Source organism: Drosophila subpulchrella, unplaced genomic scaffold, assembly GCF_014743375.2.
Source record: "Drosophila subpulchrella strain 33 F10 #4 breed RU33 unplaced genomic scaffold, RU_Dsub_v1.1 Primary Assembly Seq380, whole genome shotgun sequence".
Taxonomy (NCBI): Eukaryota; Metazoa; Arthropoda; class Insecta; order Diptera; family Drosophilidae; genus Drosophila; species Drosophila subpulchrella.
The window spans coordinates 612818-629399 of record NW_023665602.1 but is presented as its reverse complement, the minus strand read 5'-3'; the positions used below and the strand labels follow the sequence as shown (position 1 = coordinate 629399).

At 43.5% G+C, this 16582-nt stretch overlaps 1 protein-coding gene across 1 annotated transcript in view; it reads right to left on the bottom strand.

The window, feature by feature from the left end:
* Nucleotides 1-2171: 2171 nt before the first annotated feature.
* Nucleotides 2172-16582, bottom strand: part of LOC119561878 (cholesterol 7-desaturase) — a gene marked incomplete at its 3' end in the record, with an annotated part of 28991 nt that continues 14580 nt past the window's right edge. The window contains exon 3 of the mRNA XM_037875353.1: nt 2172-2478. Coding sequence (XP_037731281.1) covers nt 2172-2478 — 307 coding nt within the window. The remainder of the gene's footprint in view (nt 2479-16582) is intronic.

The following is a 16582-nucleotide window of genomic DNA, read 5'->3' as shown; positions in this document are numbered from 1 at the left end:
TTTCATATTATTTTCCCCCCAATTTTCCGATCGTTCCTATGGCAGCTATATGATATAGTCGTCCGATTTTAATAAAATTTAATTCGGAATTCAAAACTAATAAAAAAAAAGCTATTTCCAAGCGTAGGAGGTTATATGTTAAAAAACAACAGAGATATAATTTTTTAAATTTTTTTTTCCAATTATTTCTATGGGAGCTATAAAATATAGTTTTCCGATCCGGCTGGTTCGACTACTATACTAACGGCAAAAGAAATAAGACTTTTGGGAAAGTTTCAGCCCGATAGCTTTAAAACTGAGAGACTAGCTTGCGTAGAAACGGACGGACAGACGGCCAGTCGGACAGACGGACATGGCTAGATCGACTCGTCTAGTCATGCAGATCAAGAATATATATACATATATATTATGGGGTTTGAAACGTCTCCTTCATTGCGTTGCAAACATCTGACTGAAATCATAATACCCTCTGCAAGGGTATAAAAACTTCAAAAATTTGGTCGCTAGACATGTTTTGTCGTTACTGGTGTTTGTTGTGCCAATGAAAAAAACGTTTGCTGTGCAGGAAGCACAAGATTCTGCATGCTTAATTCCAACACTCCCAACAATAGTTTCCGAGATCTCAGCGTTCAGACGGACTGACAGACAGACATGACTTTATCGACTGGGTTAGTGATCCTGATAAAGAATATACGATTTTTACAGGGTCGGAAATGCTTACTTCTACCTGTTACATGCTTTGTGACGAATCTAACATACCCTTTTACTGTAGGAGTAAAAGGTAGAATAATAAAGTAACATAAATAAAAAGTTATCTAATACACAGAGATTTATTATGCAGTTTATAAACCTTTCTGTGACGCACTGTGATACATTTTTTATACCCTTGCAGAGGGTATTATGATTTCACACAGAAGTTTGCAACGCAGTGAAGGAGGCGTTTCCGACCCCATAAAGTATATGAGTGATTCTTTGTGAACCGTATCGAGATTTTCTTTATGGTCTCAAAACGGTTTCATATTTTTATCCCGATATACCATTTATATAAAATTAAAAAAAAATAAAAAGATTTAACCATTTGACAAAAGCAAAGACATGGCGATGCCTTTTGTTTTGTTAAGATTATGTTTAACTTTAAATTCCATGGTGAAAAAAAAACTCCTTAATTATTATTTTTGCCAACCTTTCAGAAAAAAATAACTCCCATAACACTTTCCAAGCAACTTATAGTCCAAACTTAAAAAAAATATATTCAATCGCGGTTTTCTGCAAGTCGGCATTTTTAATTTTTATAAAAAATTAGTGTTGAACCCTACAAATTTTGACGTGGGACCTCCATGGATTTCCCCAGAATTACTTAAGACAGTTTATATTAAATAAAAATCTAATCAGTCTTTTCTTATTATTATTTTTAAATTATGATGTAACGAACTGTTTTCGACCGTTGTACGCTCTACTTAAACGACGCGACTAACCCAGAGATATTGTACGTTCGTCCCACCAAATTTATGTTGCATAGCAGCCCCTGACCCAAGAAATTGCAAGATATCCGATTGGGACAAATCGGAAAACTTTTGTTTGTCTTGGGATGGAATTTTGACCTCGTCATATATATATTCTTGATCAGCATCTTTAGACGAGTCGATGTAGCCATGTCCGTATGTCCCTCCGTTTCTACGCAAACTAGTCTCTCAGTTTTAAAGCTATCGGGCTGAAACTTTCCCAAAAGTCTTATTTCTTTTGCAGGTAGCATAAAAGTCGGAACCAGCCGGATCGGACAACTATATCTTATAGCTCCCAAAGAAATAATCGGAAAAAAAAATGTTAACAAATTATATCTTTGGTGTTTTTAACATATAACCTCCTACGCTTGGAAATAAAATTTCTTAATTAGTTCGAATTTCGAATTTCATTTTATCAAAATCGGACGACTATATCATATCGCTGCCATATAAACGATAGGAAAATTGGTGGGAAATTAATATGAAACAAATTATAGCTTCGGTGTTTTTTGACAAATTATCTTACACTATTGAGAATATCATTTTTTGTATTTTTAAGAATTTCGAAATATATTTAAAAATTATAACTGCAAGGGTATACAAACTTCGGCATGCCGAGGTTAACATCCTTTCTTGTTTCATAAATAATTTAGATATTTTATTCATTACCTTGCTTTCCAGTGATGATATCCATATCGGTTAAAAGAAAATTTTTTTGTAGCCCAAATGCCATCAATTAAACTTTTTTTATGTATAGCATTAAAGTGCGCAATATCAGAACCGTTTTCCGGTATTTCCTGAATATGACAGTGAATGTAAAATTCATTGTGTCCATGGTAAAAATGTTTTGTTTTAACCTCTTCCGTAGACAGAGGGAGTTCCCAAGGAATTTCTGTTGGGTCAGTATGATACCAAATAAATATAAAGCCGTTAATTTCCTGCGAACTCCAATTTTTCACAGTTGATCCTTTTGGAACTGAAATATTTTAATGTGAAAATATTTGTTAAATAAAATGATATGTATGTAATTTTTAAACTAAACGGTTATTAGATAAATTCTCTATGTTTGTGAAGATATGGAAGATCACGAGAACTAGTATGTATAAGTAATCAGGTCCTGGCGACCTTAAACTTTAAGCAATCCCTTAAACCCTTTCAATTTAATAGTTCTATATAAACAAGTGGAAACGATTGATATAGCTGTAAACCGATAGTTCTCATTTTTATACCCGTTCATCGAAGAGTAGAAGGTTATATTAACGTTAAAATATGTCTGCTGCCCATATTTTTAAAGGTTTCATAACTATAACTATAGCTTCTTTCTAGTTACACCCGTTACTCGTAGAGTAAAAGGGTATACTAGATTCTTCGGAAAGTCTGTAACAGTTAGAAGAAAGCGTATATTCTTGGCCCTAAACAAGAACTGGCCTAGTCGATTCATCCGTAAACTTTGGCATCAATGGAAAGTTAATTTAAATGCCGTTTGAATGATACAATACATTTCTTAACCCATTCAGTACTTATCGAAAAGGACGAATTTGTGTAAACATCTACTTTTTAAACTTTTTTCCTCGACTTGAAAACTTAAATTTTTTGATGCAAAAAGTTTTTTTAAACAAAAATAATAGTAACTGCAAAAAGAATTTTTAAAAAGTCATTTTGCTTATATTTGTTATGATTTTTTGAATGTGACAATGTCGGAAAAAATTTGTATGAAGAGGAGAAAAATATGGCTAAAATGCATGTTTCTAAGCATTTTCAAAAAATCATAAAAAATATAAGCACAATGATTTTTGAAAAATTATTTTTGCAGTTACTATTATTTTTGTTTGAAAAAACTTTTTGCATCAAAAAATTAAGGTTTTCAAGTCGAGGAAAAAAGTTAAAAAAAAATTTTTTAAGTAGATTTACACAAATTCGTCCGTTTCAATAAATACTGAATGGGTTAAAAAATGTATTGTATCATTCAAACGGCATTTAAATTACCTTTCCATTGATGCCAAAAGTTTACAAGAAGGAAATTCAAATTATGAGTATATTTAACTTTTGTTTTGTCAAAATACATATGCCGATCAGCGTATATATTCTTGATCAGGATCACAAGCCGATTCGATCTAACCATGTCCGTTTGTCCGTTTGTCCGCCTATCCATCTGTCCGTTTGAACGCTAAGATCTCGGAAACTATAAGAGCTAGGCTATTGGGACTTGGCATGCAGAACCTTGTGCTTTCTACGCAGCTCAAGTTTGTTTCCAAAACTCTGGTTCCTAGAGTTGTAATGCTGGAATAAAAATGTATTTTTCTCTTCAATACCTATCGATTAACCAAAAAAAAGTTTGCCACGCCCACTCTAACGCCCATGTCGCTTAAATATATCTACATAACCATATTTTGAGATCGCGGGTAGGTGGCGCATTTCAATCTCGCTTTGCTGCTTGCATATCTCCATTTCCCTTTGGTCCCTTTAGCCGAGTAACGGGTATCTGATAGTCGAGGTAATCGACTATAGCATTTTTCCTTGTCTTTTAATATCAACATTTTACAATGTCTGCAAGTCTTTCCTACAAACGATATTTTTGGATTTTCCAACTAATAATAATATATTATCTTCTTAAGGTGGGAGGGAAAGCCGTGAATTTGTTTATATTTATATATTTATTTATATTTGCATAAATATGGGAATGCAATTCCAATTTGAGAATAAAAAAATTAGTTTGAAACCTTAGATAAGTTTTGCCCTTCAAATGAAATGTATTAAATCTGGTAAAGACTTACAATTAAAATATTTTTAGCACAAGAAGATATGTGAGTATTACAAGGAATTTATATTTAAACGAATCTGATTTCCCCCGTCAGCTACAAAAGCATTTAAGTATTGTATTAAGTATCTTGTATTCACAACTCTTATTTTCATTAGTTTTCCACTTGGATTAGATTTGTTCGCATTTTTTCTTTCAATTCAATGTTCAATTAAACGCCTATTTAAATTGTCCGTTAAATACATGAATTTAAATAAAAATCAACCATTTCCAGTAAATGATTAAACAAAACTTTCACTTACGAAATGCACGGTTGTCCTTTAATTGATTAGGATCATAATTTCGTTCGCATCGGGAGTGAATTTATTCTATTCTGTGCACATTTTTAGTAAATTCGTTTACAATTTGTGTTGTGGTTTTCCGCATGCATATTAACTGCATTACGCTCCAGCTCTCCCGCATACACTCTCTCTGGATATAATTTTTGTGATTTCTATTGTACTCTTTTGTGCGTTGTCCGTCGTAGCTACAAAGCTGTTTTGTATTGTTGTTTTTGCATGCGCATCAACTACATTACGTTCCCGCTCTCTCGCACTCCCTCTCCTAATTATACCCGTTACTCGTAGAGTAAAAGGGTAAACTAGATTCGTCGGAAAGTATGTAACAGGCAGAAGGAAGCGTTTCCGACCCCATAAAGAATATATATTCTTGATCAGGATCACGAGCCGAGTCGATCTAGCCATGTCCGTCTCTCCGTCTGTCTGTCTGTCCGGATGAACGCTGAGATCTCGGAAACTTTAAGAGCTAGGCTATTGAGATTTGGCATGCAGATTCCTGAGCTTCTTACGCAGCGCAAGTTTGTTTCAGCAGAGTGCCACGCCCACTCTAACGCCCACAAACCGCCCAAAACTGTGATTCCTACAGTTTTGATGTTAGAATAAAATGTTTAACTGAAATGTGTTGCTCTCATCAGTACCTATCGCTTAACCCAAAAAAAAGTTTGCCACGCCCACTTTAACGCCCACGAACCGCCCACAAACTTCAAAAAATCATAAATATGAACGTGGATATCTTGGAAAATATCAAAGATAGAGAAACGGGATTTCAGATTTAGATTCCGTAGGCTTGAGCGCAGCGCAAGTTTGTTACGCGAATATGCCACGCGCACTCTAACGCCCACAAACCGCCCAAATCTGTGGCGCCCACAATTTTCATGCTAGATAAAAAATTTTAACTGAAATGTATTGGTCTCGGGAATACCTATCGATTGATTTTAAAAAAAGTTTGCCACGCCCACTCTAACGCCCACAGACCGCCCAAGCCTGTGGCGCCCACAATTTTCGTGCTAGATAACAAATTTTAACTGAAATGTATTGGTCTCGTCAATACCTATCGATTGATTTAAAAAACTTTGCCACGCCCACTCTAACGCCCACAACGCTTAAATCTGTCTACCGCCGGTAGGTGGCGCATTTGCTGCTTGCATATCTCCACTTTCCTTTGGTCCCTTTAGCTGAGTAACGGGTATCTGATAGTCGAGGTACTCGACTATAGCGTTCTTCCTTGTTTTTTTTTTCTGATTCTCCTAATCGAAAGCTTGGGCGTACAGTTTGTGCTCTTACCGCACTTTTAACTTGAATGACACAAGCTGTGGATTCTTTTGTCTGCTCTATTAAAAAATGTCATCAATTAATCAGAGCTGACCAGTCAAAAGTGAAGTGTTGGCTGTGTGAAAGATTGGCTCATACTAAGTGTGTCGGGTGTACCGGGTAACTTATTATATTGCTGTGTCCCTTGTCTGATCCTTTATGCGCCAAACTAAAGGTGGCTTAAAGGATGTAATTAATAGCTTCGGCGTAGCTAGAGATAGTTTTCGCCGAGCAGATGAGTTACTCTCAGCGCTGGACTCACAATTTAATAGCCTCAAGCTATTGGATGAGTCTCCAAAGCGTAAAAAAGGCACTGGTTGTAGGCAGCCTATGAAGAACACTCCGCAAGCCGCGGAAAGTGACGATCAGAATTGCATCGCGGAACAGCGGTCGACCACAAAAAATCCGCAAATGTTTTTAAGATCAGTAGCTTAAAAAAAAAAAGATCAACTGGAGTCTGGATCGCCTGCAAATGACTCCCCAGTTCCTCCTTCACTAAATATCATGACACCGTCAGTTAATACTGAGCCTGTTCTACCGGAACAAGTTGGCTCTGCAGAAACACAATCTGCCACACTAAAACCCCTATCAGTGATTTTGCCAAAAAAGCAAATATTCGTTTCTCCGCTTTCCCTCCAAGAAGTTCGACTATATACATACAACATAAAACAAAGGCTACAAATATGGAAAAATTTTATTTTACCTATGCCAGGAACACTTCGTCTTTTAAGATCTCTTTTCCAAACGAGCTCTTTTCAAACATATGTGAAGATTTCTGGCCTGCACTTATGGTGGTAAAGGAATTTGAATCCAGGAATAGGAATTCAAGTAAAGGAAAAAGACCGCACCTTCATCTTCTACCGTAGCACCATCTTCAAAAAACTAAAAGCTAGCTTAACTTTTTCCTATCAGAATACCAGAGGCTTGCGTAACAAGCTAACTAAATTGTATTCTGATAGTCTTTCTTTTGCATATCACATTATTATGTTCACTGAGACTTGGTTAAAATTGGATATCCTAAACTCCAAAATATTTCTTGGTAAGTACACCATTTATAGGCATGATCAATCGTCCAGGCGAGGAGGTGGAGTCTTAATTGCCGTGGACTCTACCCTCAAGTCGGAAGAGATTCGTGTTAAGGAATTCAATAATACTGAATTCGTATGTGTAAAGCTATCGATTCATGGTAGTTGTATTTATATCCGCCTGCATCTGAATTCCCGGAGTATTTCAATCAACTATTTGCTAGACAGTCAGTAACAAATAAGCTGTCTAATAGAGACCATCTTGTAGTTCTAGGAGACTTTAATAAACATGTCAAATGAGTAATTTTTAAAGAAACTTCGAGGACGTTTCGCAAGGTCTAAAACTCATCCAAAAAAATTTTATTTTTGAATACATTTTTTACATACTTTGATCAACCACTAAGGAAGTGAGAACAATATTTAATTTTGTGGACCGCCAAGTGTACAAACATCTGTTTTGGTAAATGAAGTAGGCAAAAATACATACCCTTGCAGAGGGTATTATGATTTCAGTCAAACGTTTGCATCGCAGTGAAGGAGACGTTTCCGACCCCATAAAGTATATATATTCTTGATCAGCATCACTAGACGAGTCGATCTAGCCATGTCCGGCTGTCCGTCCGTTTCTACGCAAACTGGTCTAAAGTCTTATTTTTTTTGCACGTAGTATATAAGTCGGAACCAGCCGGATCGGACAACTATATCTTATAACTCCCATAGAAATAATCGGAGGGAAAGTAATATGAAACAAATTATAGCTTCAGCGTGTTTCAACATATAATCTCCTACGCTTAAAAATATCATGTTTTAATTAGTTCTGAATTTCGAATTTAATTTTATCATAATCGGACGACTATATCATATAGCTGCCATAGGAAGGATCGGAAAATTGGGAGGAAAATAATATGAAACAAATTATAGCTTCGGTGTTTTTTGACATATTATCTTATACTATTGGGAATATTATTTCTTGTATTATTCAGAATTTTGAATTAAATTTAGTAATTATAACTGCAAGGGTATACATACTTCGGCTTGGCGAAGCTATCTTCCTTTCTTGTTTTTATTTATTGCTGTCTTACGCCGGAGCAATTCCCTTTTTTTCCATTTTTTTTAATTGAAAATCGACCTTTGACAATCATATTATTGTTATTCTTTGATATTGCATTGTAGTTAATACTTTTTTTTATTTTTTTTTATTAAATGAAGCTTAAGTATATACAGGAATAAAAGTGGTAGAAGAAGAGAAGAGGTAGAAATGTTCCGATCCCGCGGGACTGCCGCAAAGTTATACTTCGCGGGACGGATGGCGGTCAGGTTGCCGCTCGTCCTTATGACTCGATGCATCGACTCCGTTCTCGACGCCTAAGATCCTTCAGGATGCCAGCGGCCATGTTGGCTATCGCGTCCCACTTGCTTTGATTTCCCAGCATGCAGCTGATCACGTTGTCCGCTGTCAGGTTACAAACGGTTGTCGTTTCAGCTTCGGCTCGGTTCCTAGCGCATAGGGGCAGATGAATAGCGCGTGCTTCTCGTCTTCGATGCTTCGCAGTTGGGGTTTGGCTCGTGCTTAAGCCTATGCAGGTATTCCTTGAAGCATCCGTGCCCAGAGATCATCTGCGTGAGGTAGAAGTCTACCTGTCCGTGTCGTCTCTGCAGCCAGGGGGCTAGACTGGGAATTAGCCTGTGCGTCCACCGCCCTGTGGTAACATTGTTCCACCTCCTTTGCCATGCCTCGATCGTGTTACTGCGCTGGGTCCTGCTTCCTGTGCTCCCAGTTCTTCGTTCTGCCGCCAGCAGGTCTATCGGTATAGTACCGGCTGCCACTATCGCGGCTTCCTCAGATACCGTGCAGAAGCTGCTTGTGATGCGCAGTGCGCAGCGTCTGTAGACAGCCTTGCACTGGCGGCTGTATGATGCGGTCTTCATGGCCTCGACCCATATGGGCGCGGCGTACAGTATGGTAGACGTCACTACTGTGGCTATGATCCTTCTGCTGTGCTGCTTTGGTCCTCGAGTATTGGCCATCATCCTTGAGATGGCTGCAGTCGATCTGGATGCTTTGGCTGCTGCATACGATAGGTGCGTCTTAAACGATAGCCTGTGGTCGATCAGTACTCCAAGATACTTGATTGAGGCGCTTGTTTCTATTGGAGTTTATCCGACTCGTTTTGCTGCTTTTGAGCACTGCCTCCGTTTTGTGCTCGGCGACTGCTAACCCGTTGTCTGCGAGCCAGCACATGAGCGTGTCTATTGAGAGGCTGCATCTATCCGTGATCTCTTCGAGGGTTTTCGCTACCGTTACCAGCGCTATGTCGTCTGCAAATCCACAACAGTGCATCCTTCGGGTAGTACCTGCCTTAAGATTCCGTCGTACATGAAGTTCCACAGTATCTAGCCCAGGACTGAGCCTTGAGGTACTCCTCCTGTCATCAGGTACTCGTGCTCTCCGGCGTCAGAGGAATATGTGAGAACTCTGTCCTTGAAGTAGTCCGCTACGAGGTCGATCAGGCAGTTCGAGATTCCCATGCGATGAAATGCCTGCAGGACAAGGTTCCAGTTGGCAGAGTTGAAGGCATTCTTGACGTCCAGGGTGCAGACTAGGCAGTACTCTTTTGAGCCACCTAGCTACCTTTCTCCTTCGATTGCGTTAGCAGCCAATTGGGTGACCGTTTGGATCGCGTCAATGGTGCTTCTTTTTTTCCGGAAGCCAAAATGGTCGTCCGATAACGCTCTAAGTTGGTCGAGTTCTTTTTCGAGGTGGGTGCAGATTATGCGCTCGAATATCTTCCCCGTTGTATTCAGCATACATAGGGGTCTGTATGAGGATGCGTCGTCGTTCAACTTGCCCGGTTTTGGAATAAGCACCAACCTTTGACGCTTCCAACCTATGGGGAAGGTTCGTTGGGTGAGTCACATGTTGTACATCTCTGTGAATATACCCGGGAAGTTTGCCACCAATGTGTGCAGTGCAGCATTGGAAATGCCATCGGGGCCAGGGGCTTTTTTGATCTTGGTTTTCCTTAGCGCAGCCAGGACTTCGGCTTCGCTGGTGAGAACAGTATCGCCTTCCCCGGTAGCTTGCCAAGTAAGGGGCGGCTGGGTGGGGAACAGGGTGGACACTATTTGGCTAAGTTGTAAGTGGCCGGTAGGGGTCGGCTGTCTGTTGAGCTTACCCATGACCATCCTGTATGCTGACCCGAATGGTTCTGCATCCGCCGCTTCGCACAGCTCCTGGAAGCATCTGGCCTTGCTCGCTTTGATCGCGTTCTTCAGCACCTTTCTCTTGGCTCTGTAGGTTGTTTCCCTTAGCTCCTGGGTTCCGCGTCCTCTGCTTCTCTGACACCTGCGCCGGGCCGCTAGGCAGTCTCTCCTCGCGCTGCCTATCTCGTCGTTCCACCATGGTACTGGTCTTCGCCCTTTACCACCTTTCGTGGCCTTCTCCATAGATGCATCGCACGCCTCCTTCACTCTATCGGCTATGTTCCTCGCGCATGTGTTAGCGTCTCCTGTAACGCAGACGCCTTCCATGTGTGCTAGGAGAGACACTGTGTTCAGGGTATGCGCTTTGTAGTGCGGCCAGTCTGGGGCTTGTCTGGGTGATGATCAGGGCGTGGTCGCTGTGGGTGTATATGTCTGACACCCTCCATACACAGTTACGTGCCAGATCAGGGCTAGCGAAGGTCAGGTCGATATCTGACTCCCGACCTGACTTGCTGAAGGTTGCTGAAGCCACTGCCTCAAGGAGGATGGTTCCCCGCTGCGACGTACTAGCGCTGCCCCATGTTGTGGACCATGCGTTGAAATCACCTGCAATGAAGATAGGGGACCTACCGCGTGCGTCGTCAGCGATCTCCTGCATTATTGTTCTGAACTCGCTAATGCGTACGTTCGGGGCTATGTAGCAGCTGTAGAATGTTATCCCTTTGATCTTCGCTCTGGTGTATCCCGTCCTGGAAGTCCTTTGCGATAGGTGTCCAGGGGGCTGCCCGCAGCTCCATATTGCTGCTCTGCCGTCTGAACTACGTTGTCCTTGTAGGGCTCGCTGAGTATTGCCACCTCAGCCTGCTGCTCGATGACCGTCTGTGCTAGCAGGTCCTGCCCCGCTCTGCAGTGCTTAAGGTTTAGCTGTAGGACCTTAACCATTCTGTTTATCGTGCATGGCTCTCCGGTTTTCAGGGCACGCACTGCTGAGGGTCGAGTGTTCGGGGGGAGGGTCGTGTTCTCCTTCAGATTTTCCGCTTCTTGTGCAGATGATGCATTTTGGTTTGCCCTGGGTACAAGTTTTATACTTGTGGCCATCCTTGCCACATCTGAAGCAGGATTGCTGCGTGTTTTTGGCTATTGCCTCTGACGCTGGGCATCTGGCAGACATGTGGCCTAATCCCATGCATTTGTAGCATCGCCTGGGCTCCATTTTCTGTCTTATGCGGCAGACGACCCATCCAACCCTGATTTTCCCCTTGTCGAGGATCCGCTGCGCATGCTCAGGTCTGAGGTGAACCGTCGCCGTTTGGGTTCTGCCATACGCCTTTCGCATCCTAGGTGTCGCACTCCTCCTCAGCGTAAACTGCCTGTAATACCTCCTCGCAGGTGGTCATTAGGTCTAGGTCGCGGATCTCCACTTGCACCGTGTCCTCCAGCACTTCGGCTTTGCCGCCGAAGGCGGACTTGATGGCTGTATGCAGTTTCTGCGTGGCTGGGTCTGAGGGTTTCTGCATCTTGAGTAGCAGACTCCCATTGGCTGTCCTGCGTATGCCTTGCACACCATCCTTAAGTCCCTGAAGGGTAGGCTCGGTTTTCTGCACCCGCTGCTTCTTGTGGGCTCCATCGATCGCCTCTTCAGGGCTGGTTGGTTCCCGACTTCTCTTCGGAGTGGTTTGCTCATCCTCGTTACTGCCGAAGTTGAACATTGGCGCGGTCACTTTGGGAGGCGCTGACACTGGGTGGGCATCGGGAGCCTGCTCCATCCCCGTTGGCCACCGCTACACCTTCTGTTTCATCACCTGAAACTTCTTTAGCAGCTCTTCTTCTGCCCTGGCAACTGCAAGAGCCTGGGTCTCGTCATGTTCTCCTTATACATCGCCTGCACTAGTCGGAATTCCCTCGGTGAGCCGGGATTTCCCCCGGTTACTGCCTGATGGGAGCTATACCGCTACGGCTCGGTCCTCAGAGCCCCGTTTGAGCTGGCGGCGCTATCGCGGTGGGGTTGGAAATTGTCCGGTAACTTGGCTTTTTGCTCATCTACCCCTGTAGGCAGTGGCGAAGGTGGTTTTATTTTGTTTTAATTTCCCGGGCAACCGACTTTGTAGAAGCTCGCCGCTTAGCCGCTGTATAGCTCAGCGGGGAAAGCTCGCTGTTAAGCTCGCTCGTAGTTATTACCTGTCGTTATGGGTGTGAGTGTAGCTGTTGAAGTTAAGGATACATTTATTATGGGACCCTTATACAATTGATACCTATAAGACGGGAGAAATTCTCCTGTTTTTTTTTTTTACAATATACTTGTCTTCGTGGATTAAACTACTATGTTGTTTGTCACCATTTAAGTGACACATGAGATTTTCAATTATCGGAATGCTTTATCGATACAATAAAACGACTTTTAGCACCTTTAAAACTAAAAAACAGGTAGTGTACAAATAGGAAACCAATAGAAAGCAATTAGTTAACAACTAGAAACGGATATTACCAAGTCCAAACAGCTCTACCACCAACACTCGTATGCTTTGAATACTAAGTTACTAACACCTGTTCTTGGCTGATCAGGCAGGATTTGTTTTCTCGGTTTCTGATGGTTCTGGGGGGTGGAAACAAATGGATGGTGTGAAAATGTTCCAACATCTGAGAAACATTAAGTTTAGAGAACTATTTTGCATCTATCAATGGAAATCTGCTTTCGGAGCAACGGATCATTAGCGGTATATCATTTTACTTATTAGAGAGTTTGGTAAGAGTTTACCGAAATGGATATTTAGTTACCTTCTCTTCACCCCCTCTCGACACCGATACCCGACACCGATACCGGACACCGCACCTCTCTCTTCACCCCTCTCGGCCACCCACAAACTAGGGCCCATTGCCTTCACCACTCTCGGCCACGCAACGACACCAAACATTCAAACGGCTACAATTTCAAGTGGCTGCAGTAATGGGACCAGCAGCGACGCAGCAGCAGCGATGCAGCAGCAGAGACAATGTCAGCGACGCAGCGACAGCAGCGTCAAACCGACAGCGACGCAGCGACGGCGCTGTCAAAGCGACAGAACGTCAGCGTGAGAATTGCAACGGCAGCAGCGCGACAATGGAAGAGCGCTGACCGGCCGCTAGATGCCTTAGCTATAGCCGCCGCTACCCCTACCCATCGTTGCGCCCTAACGGAAATGCAGCGTTAGCATATGGGGCTTAGCAACACATTGGGCCAAACAGCCAAAACTGCTGCCATCCGCATCGGGTTTCCGCAGCCGCTCTGCCAGCATTATGCTGACGGGCAGTACTGTTCAAGCCAACCAGCGACTCGAGGAATGATTTTAGACTTACTTAAATTTGTACCCCTGACCAGCCAAGACTACTTATCTTAATCAATAAGACCTTTTGTAACGCTTAAAAACGTTTACTGTTATATTTTAAAGTAAAATCGTGGAGATTAAATACAAGGTCTTCGAAGAAAGAGACGAAGAAGCTAAAACACGGAAGGAACCACAATGCAGCAGAACCTGACTAGGTAATATCAGGGAGAATACTCCCCCCTCTGGCCATGTCCGGCCATAACTTATATAATAAATCATGTTCATAATAATAAATACACAAAAATGCTAGAAAATGTGCTTCTTGGGTTTTGCCTATGTCCTTTTGTAAAAAAGGTCTAAGATCATGGTGGGACTTGTGTGCGTCCCTTTCATGATAGTCAAATGCTAATGACTCTTTCCAGTAATTGATTCTGTAAAAGAAACACAAGTGGCACATCTGAGAAACACCAACTTATGAGATTTATTGGGGTTGTTTTTAATTCATAATCAGTTTGACATTCATAGGACGATAGCGTGTCACGATCAGACATGCACCTGTGAGGGTATTGAGTAATTGACGGAAACACAAGTGTGTTTTTTAAATATTACCACTTGTCAGAAACACTTTTGAGATTAATTTTTCTGGAATTTTTAAATTCCTAATTACTTTCCTCCAACATAACAATCTTAGGATATTTTACACAACAACTCCTGTGGAATATTAATTGCTCATAGTTTGGAAAAAAGGTCACGTGATCAGTATTGTCACTTGGGGATGTGGGGCAAGCGTGCGACTTTTCTCACGTACACAACAACAACACGTCTCGGCTGAGGAACTTGTGAGATGGTTCCAAAGTCGCCTAGCTGGCGCAACCGAGCGGGTCGCGGGTTGCGGATAGCGGACGACCTCTCTCGAGGTCAACTGTGAATAAGCTGGTGGGATAAGTCAAACACGGTACCGTTGACGGAAACCCCAGTGAATAAACAGTCCCGGACAGCCAGCGGGTATTTTGCAACGAAGCAATACCGACGATGCGAGTTGTTCAGCCGCATCTAAATAGTTGCTTTACACAAACCCACTCCCAACACAACACCTACCCAACTCCCCTCCCAAACAACATCTCACTCCGGGCCGGACTACGGTGTAATACGGACCGTGCCAAGAGTCAGCCTGGCTGGGGGCCCGGATCAAAAATAGCCCAGTCTCAAACGGTGTGCTCAGGGTCATGGCGACCCCCTGTTCTAACTATCGCCTTACCCGGGCATCGCGGATCTCTGCCCGGGCGGACTTTTCCCCTTCTCCGCAACTCGTGGGACCAAATTATGGATCAAAAAACAGAAGATAAAAAAACAAAAAACATAGAGACGGGTACTCTTAAGAAACCCATGGATAAGACGAACACTGGTTCCACCTTCCATACCAGCACGGCCCAGAAAGGGCCGCATCCCAAACTGGGGATGATGGGTGGCAGAAAGCCAACCGCAAACGCCTCCGCTACGTGCGCATCTGCGCCGAAAGCAACGGTAGGCACTGCCAAGGCGCTCGGGCCACCCGCTGGTGCTAAATATACATACGCAGAAAGGCGGACTGCCGCCCAGACTCTGCGCTCACACACCAGGAGCACCGATGCCACGCCTTCGCCTGAATGGCTATAGAAGGTAGAGTGGGCAAGGAAGGTGCTCCCAAACTACGGGCAGGAAAAGCCCACTCAAGAGGCGACTCAGGCGAAAAGGCAGCTATCCCTCGAACTACCCGGGCCATCGGCGAAGAGATCTAAGATCCAGCCATCGGTCTCTTTCGCCGAGATCACGAAGAATCGTGTGTTACTTGGCCTGATTGACAGGGGAAATCCGGAGGGCAGGATCCCCAGAAACAAGTGGAAGGCAGTGGAGTCCCACCTTTCCCTCATTTGCCTGCGCATGGTACGAGAGAAGCCAGGCACCTCGCCCTGCTGCATGGACGCGGGCTGGTACCAGGGCAGCGTCAAGGTGGTAGCATGCGACAGTCAGCGGTCGGCTGATATGTACAAAGAGGCGACAAGCAAGCTCGGCGAGGTTTCCGAAGGGGCGAACATCGTTGCGCTTGACTGGTGCGATGTCCCCAGTAGACCCCGAGCCAGGATCTTGTTTCCAGCAGCGATCAAGACGCCGGAGGACATCCTCTTCATGTTGCAACAATGCAACCCGCACCTCCCCACGAAGGACTGGAAAGTCGTCAAGGTGGAGGAGCATGAAGGGGATGTCAACCAGGCGGTTTTGGTCCTGAACAAGGAGTCAGTAGCTCCGATCGAGACTGCTCGTGGAGTGCTGAACTTCGGGTTCAGTGCGATACACATCAAAGTGTATAAGGGCGACTCCAACGCCGCTAGCAGCTCTGCCGGCAACCCAGCCGAGCAGGTGCTTGCTGAGGAGTTGGAGGCACCTGGTGGGCCGGAGGACGGCTACTCTACCGATTCGTCGCTAAGCAGAGAGATGCGTGCGCTCGGACCGGCAATCGAGGACGTGGACCTCAGCGACACAGAGGAGGCCGACGTCACTGTGGTGGAGGTTGAAGCTGTAGATGTCATTAAGACTTCTACAAATAAACCTTCACCACAGTAAAGCAGCGTCTGCTGCACTTCTGCTTCGCCTGACAGAAGGCGGAGCTTACCTAGTCCTCGTACAGGAACCTTGGGTTGTAGGAGGCAAGGTTGCTGGACTAGGAACAAAGGAATACAAGCTTATGCTTGACCCCAAAGAAGGTAAAATTCGAACCTGCATATTAGCCAAAAGGCATCTTAGTATATTTCTACTTCGCAATTACAGCAACGGAGACAACACCGCAGTAAGCCTGGAGCTGCAGAGTGGCTCTATAAGGGTTCTATCGGCCTATTTGGCCTTTGAGAAGGAAAACCCCCCAGATGCGCTGGTCAGAGGACTAGCAGAGGAATGCGAAAAGCTCAAGAATGGATTGGTAATAGGCTGTGACGCCAACGCCCATCACACCCAGTGGGGTTGCCCAAACAACAACGACAGAGGTGAGTCTCTTTTTAGTTTTATTCTAAATTCGAACCTATTCTTATGCAATAGGGGCAATGCCCCTACTTTCATAACTAAAGCTTGCCAAACGATCATAGATCTAACTTTGGTATCAGATTCACTC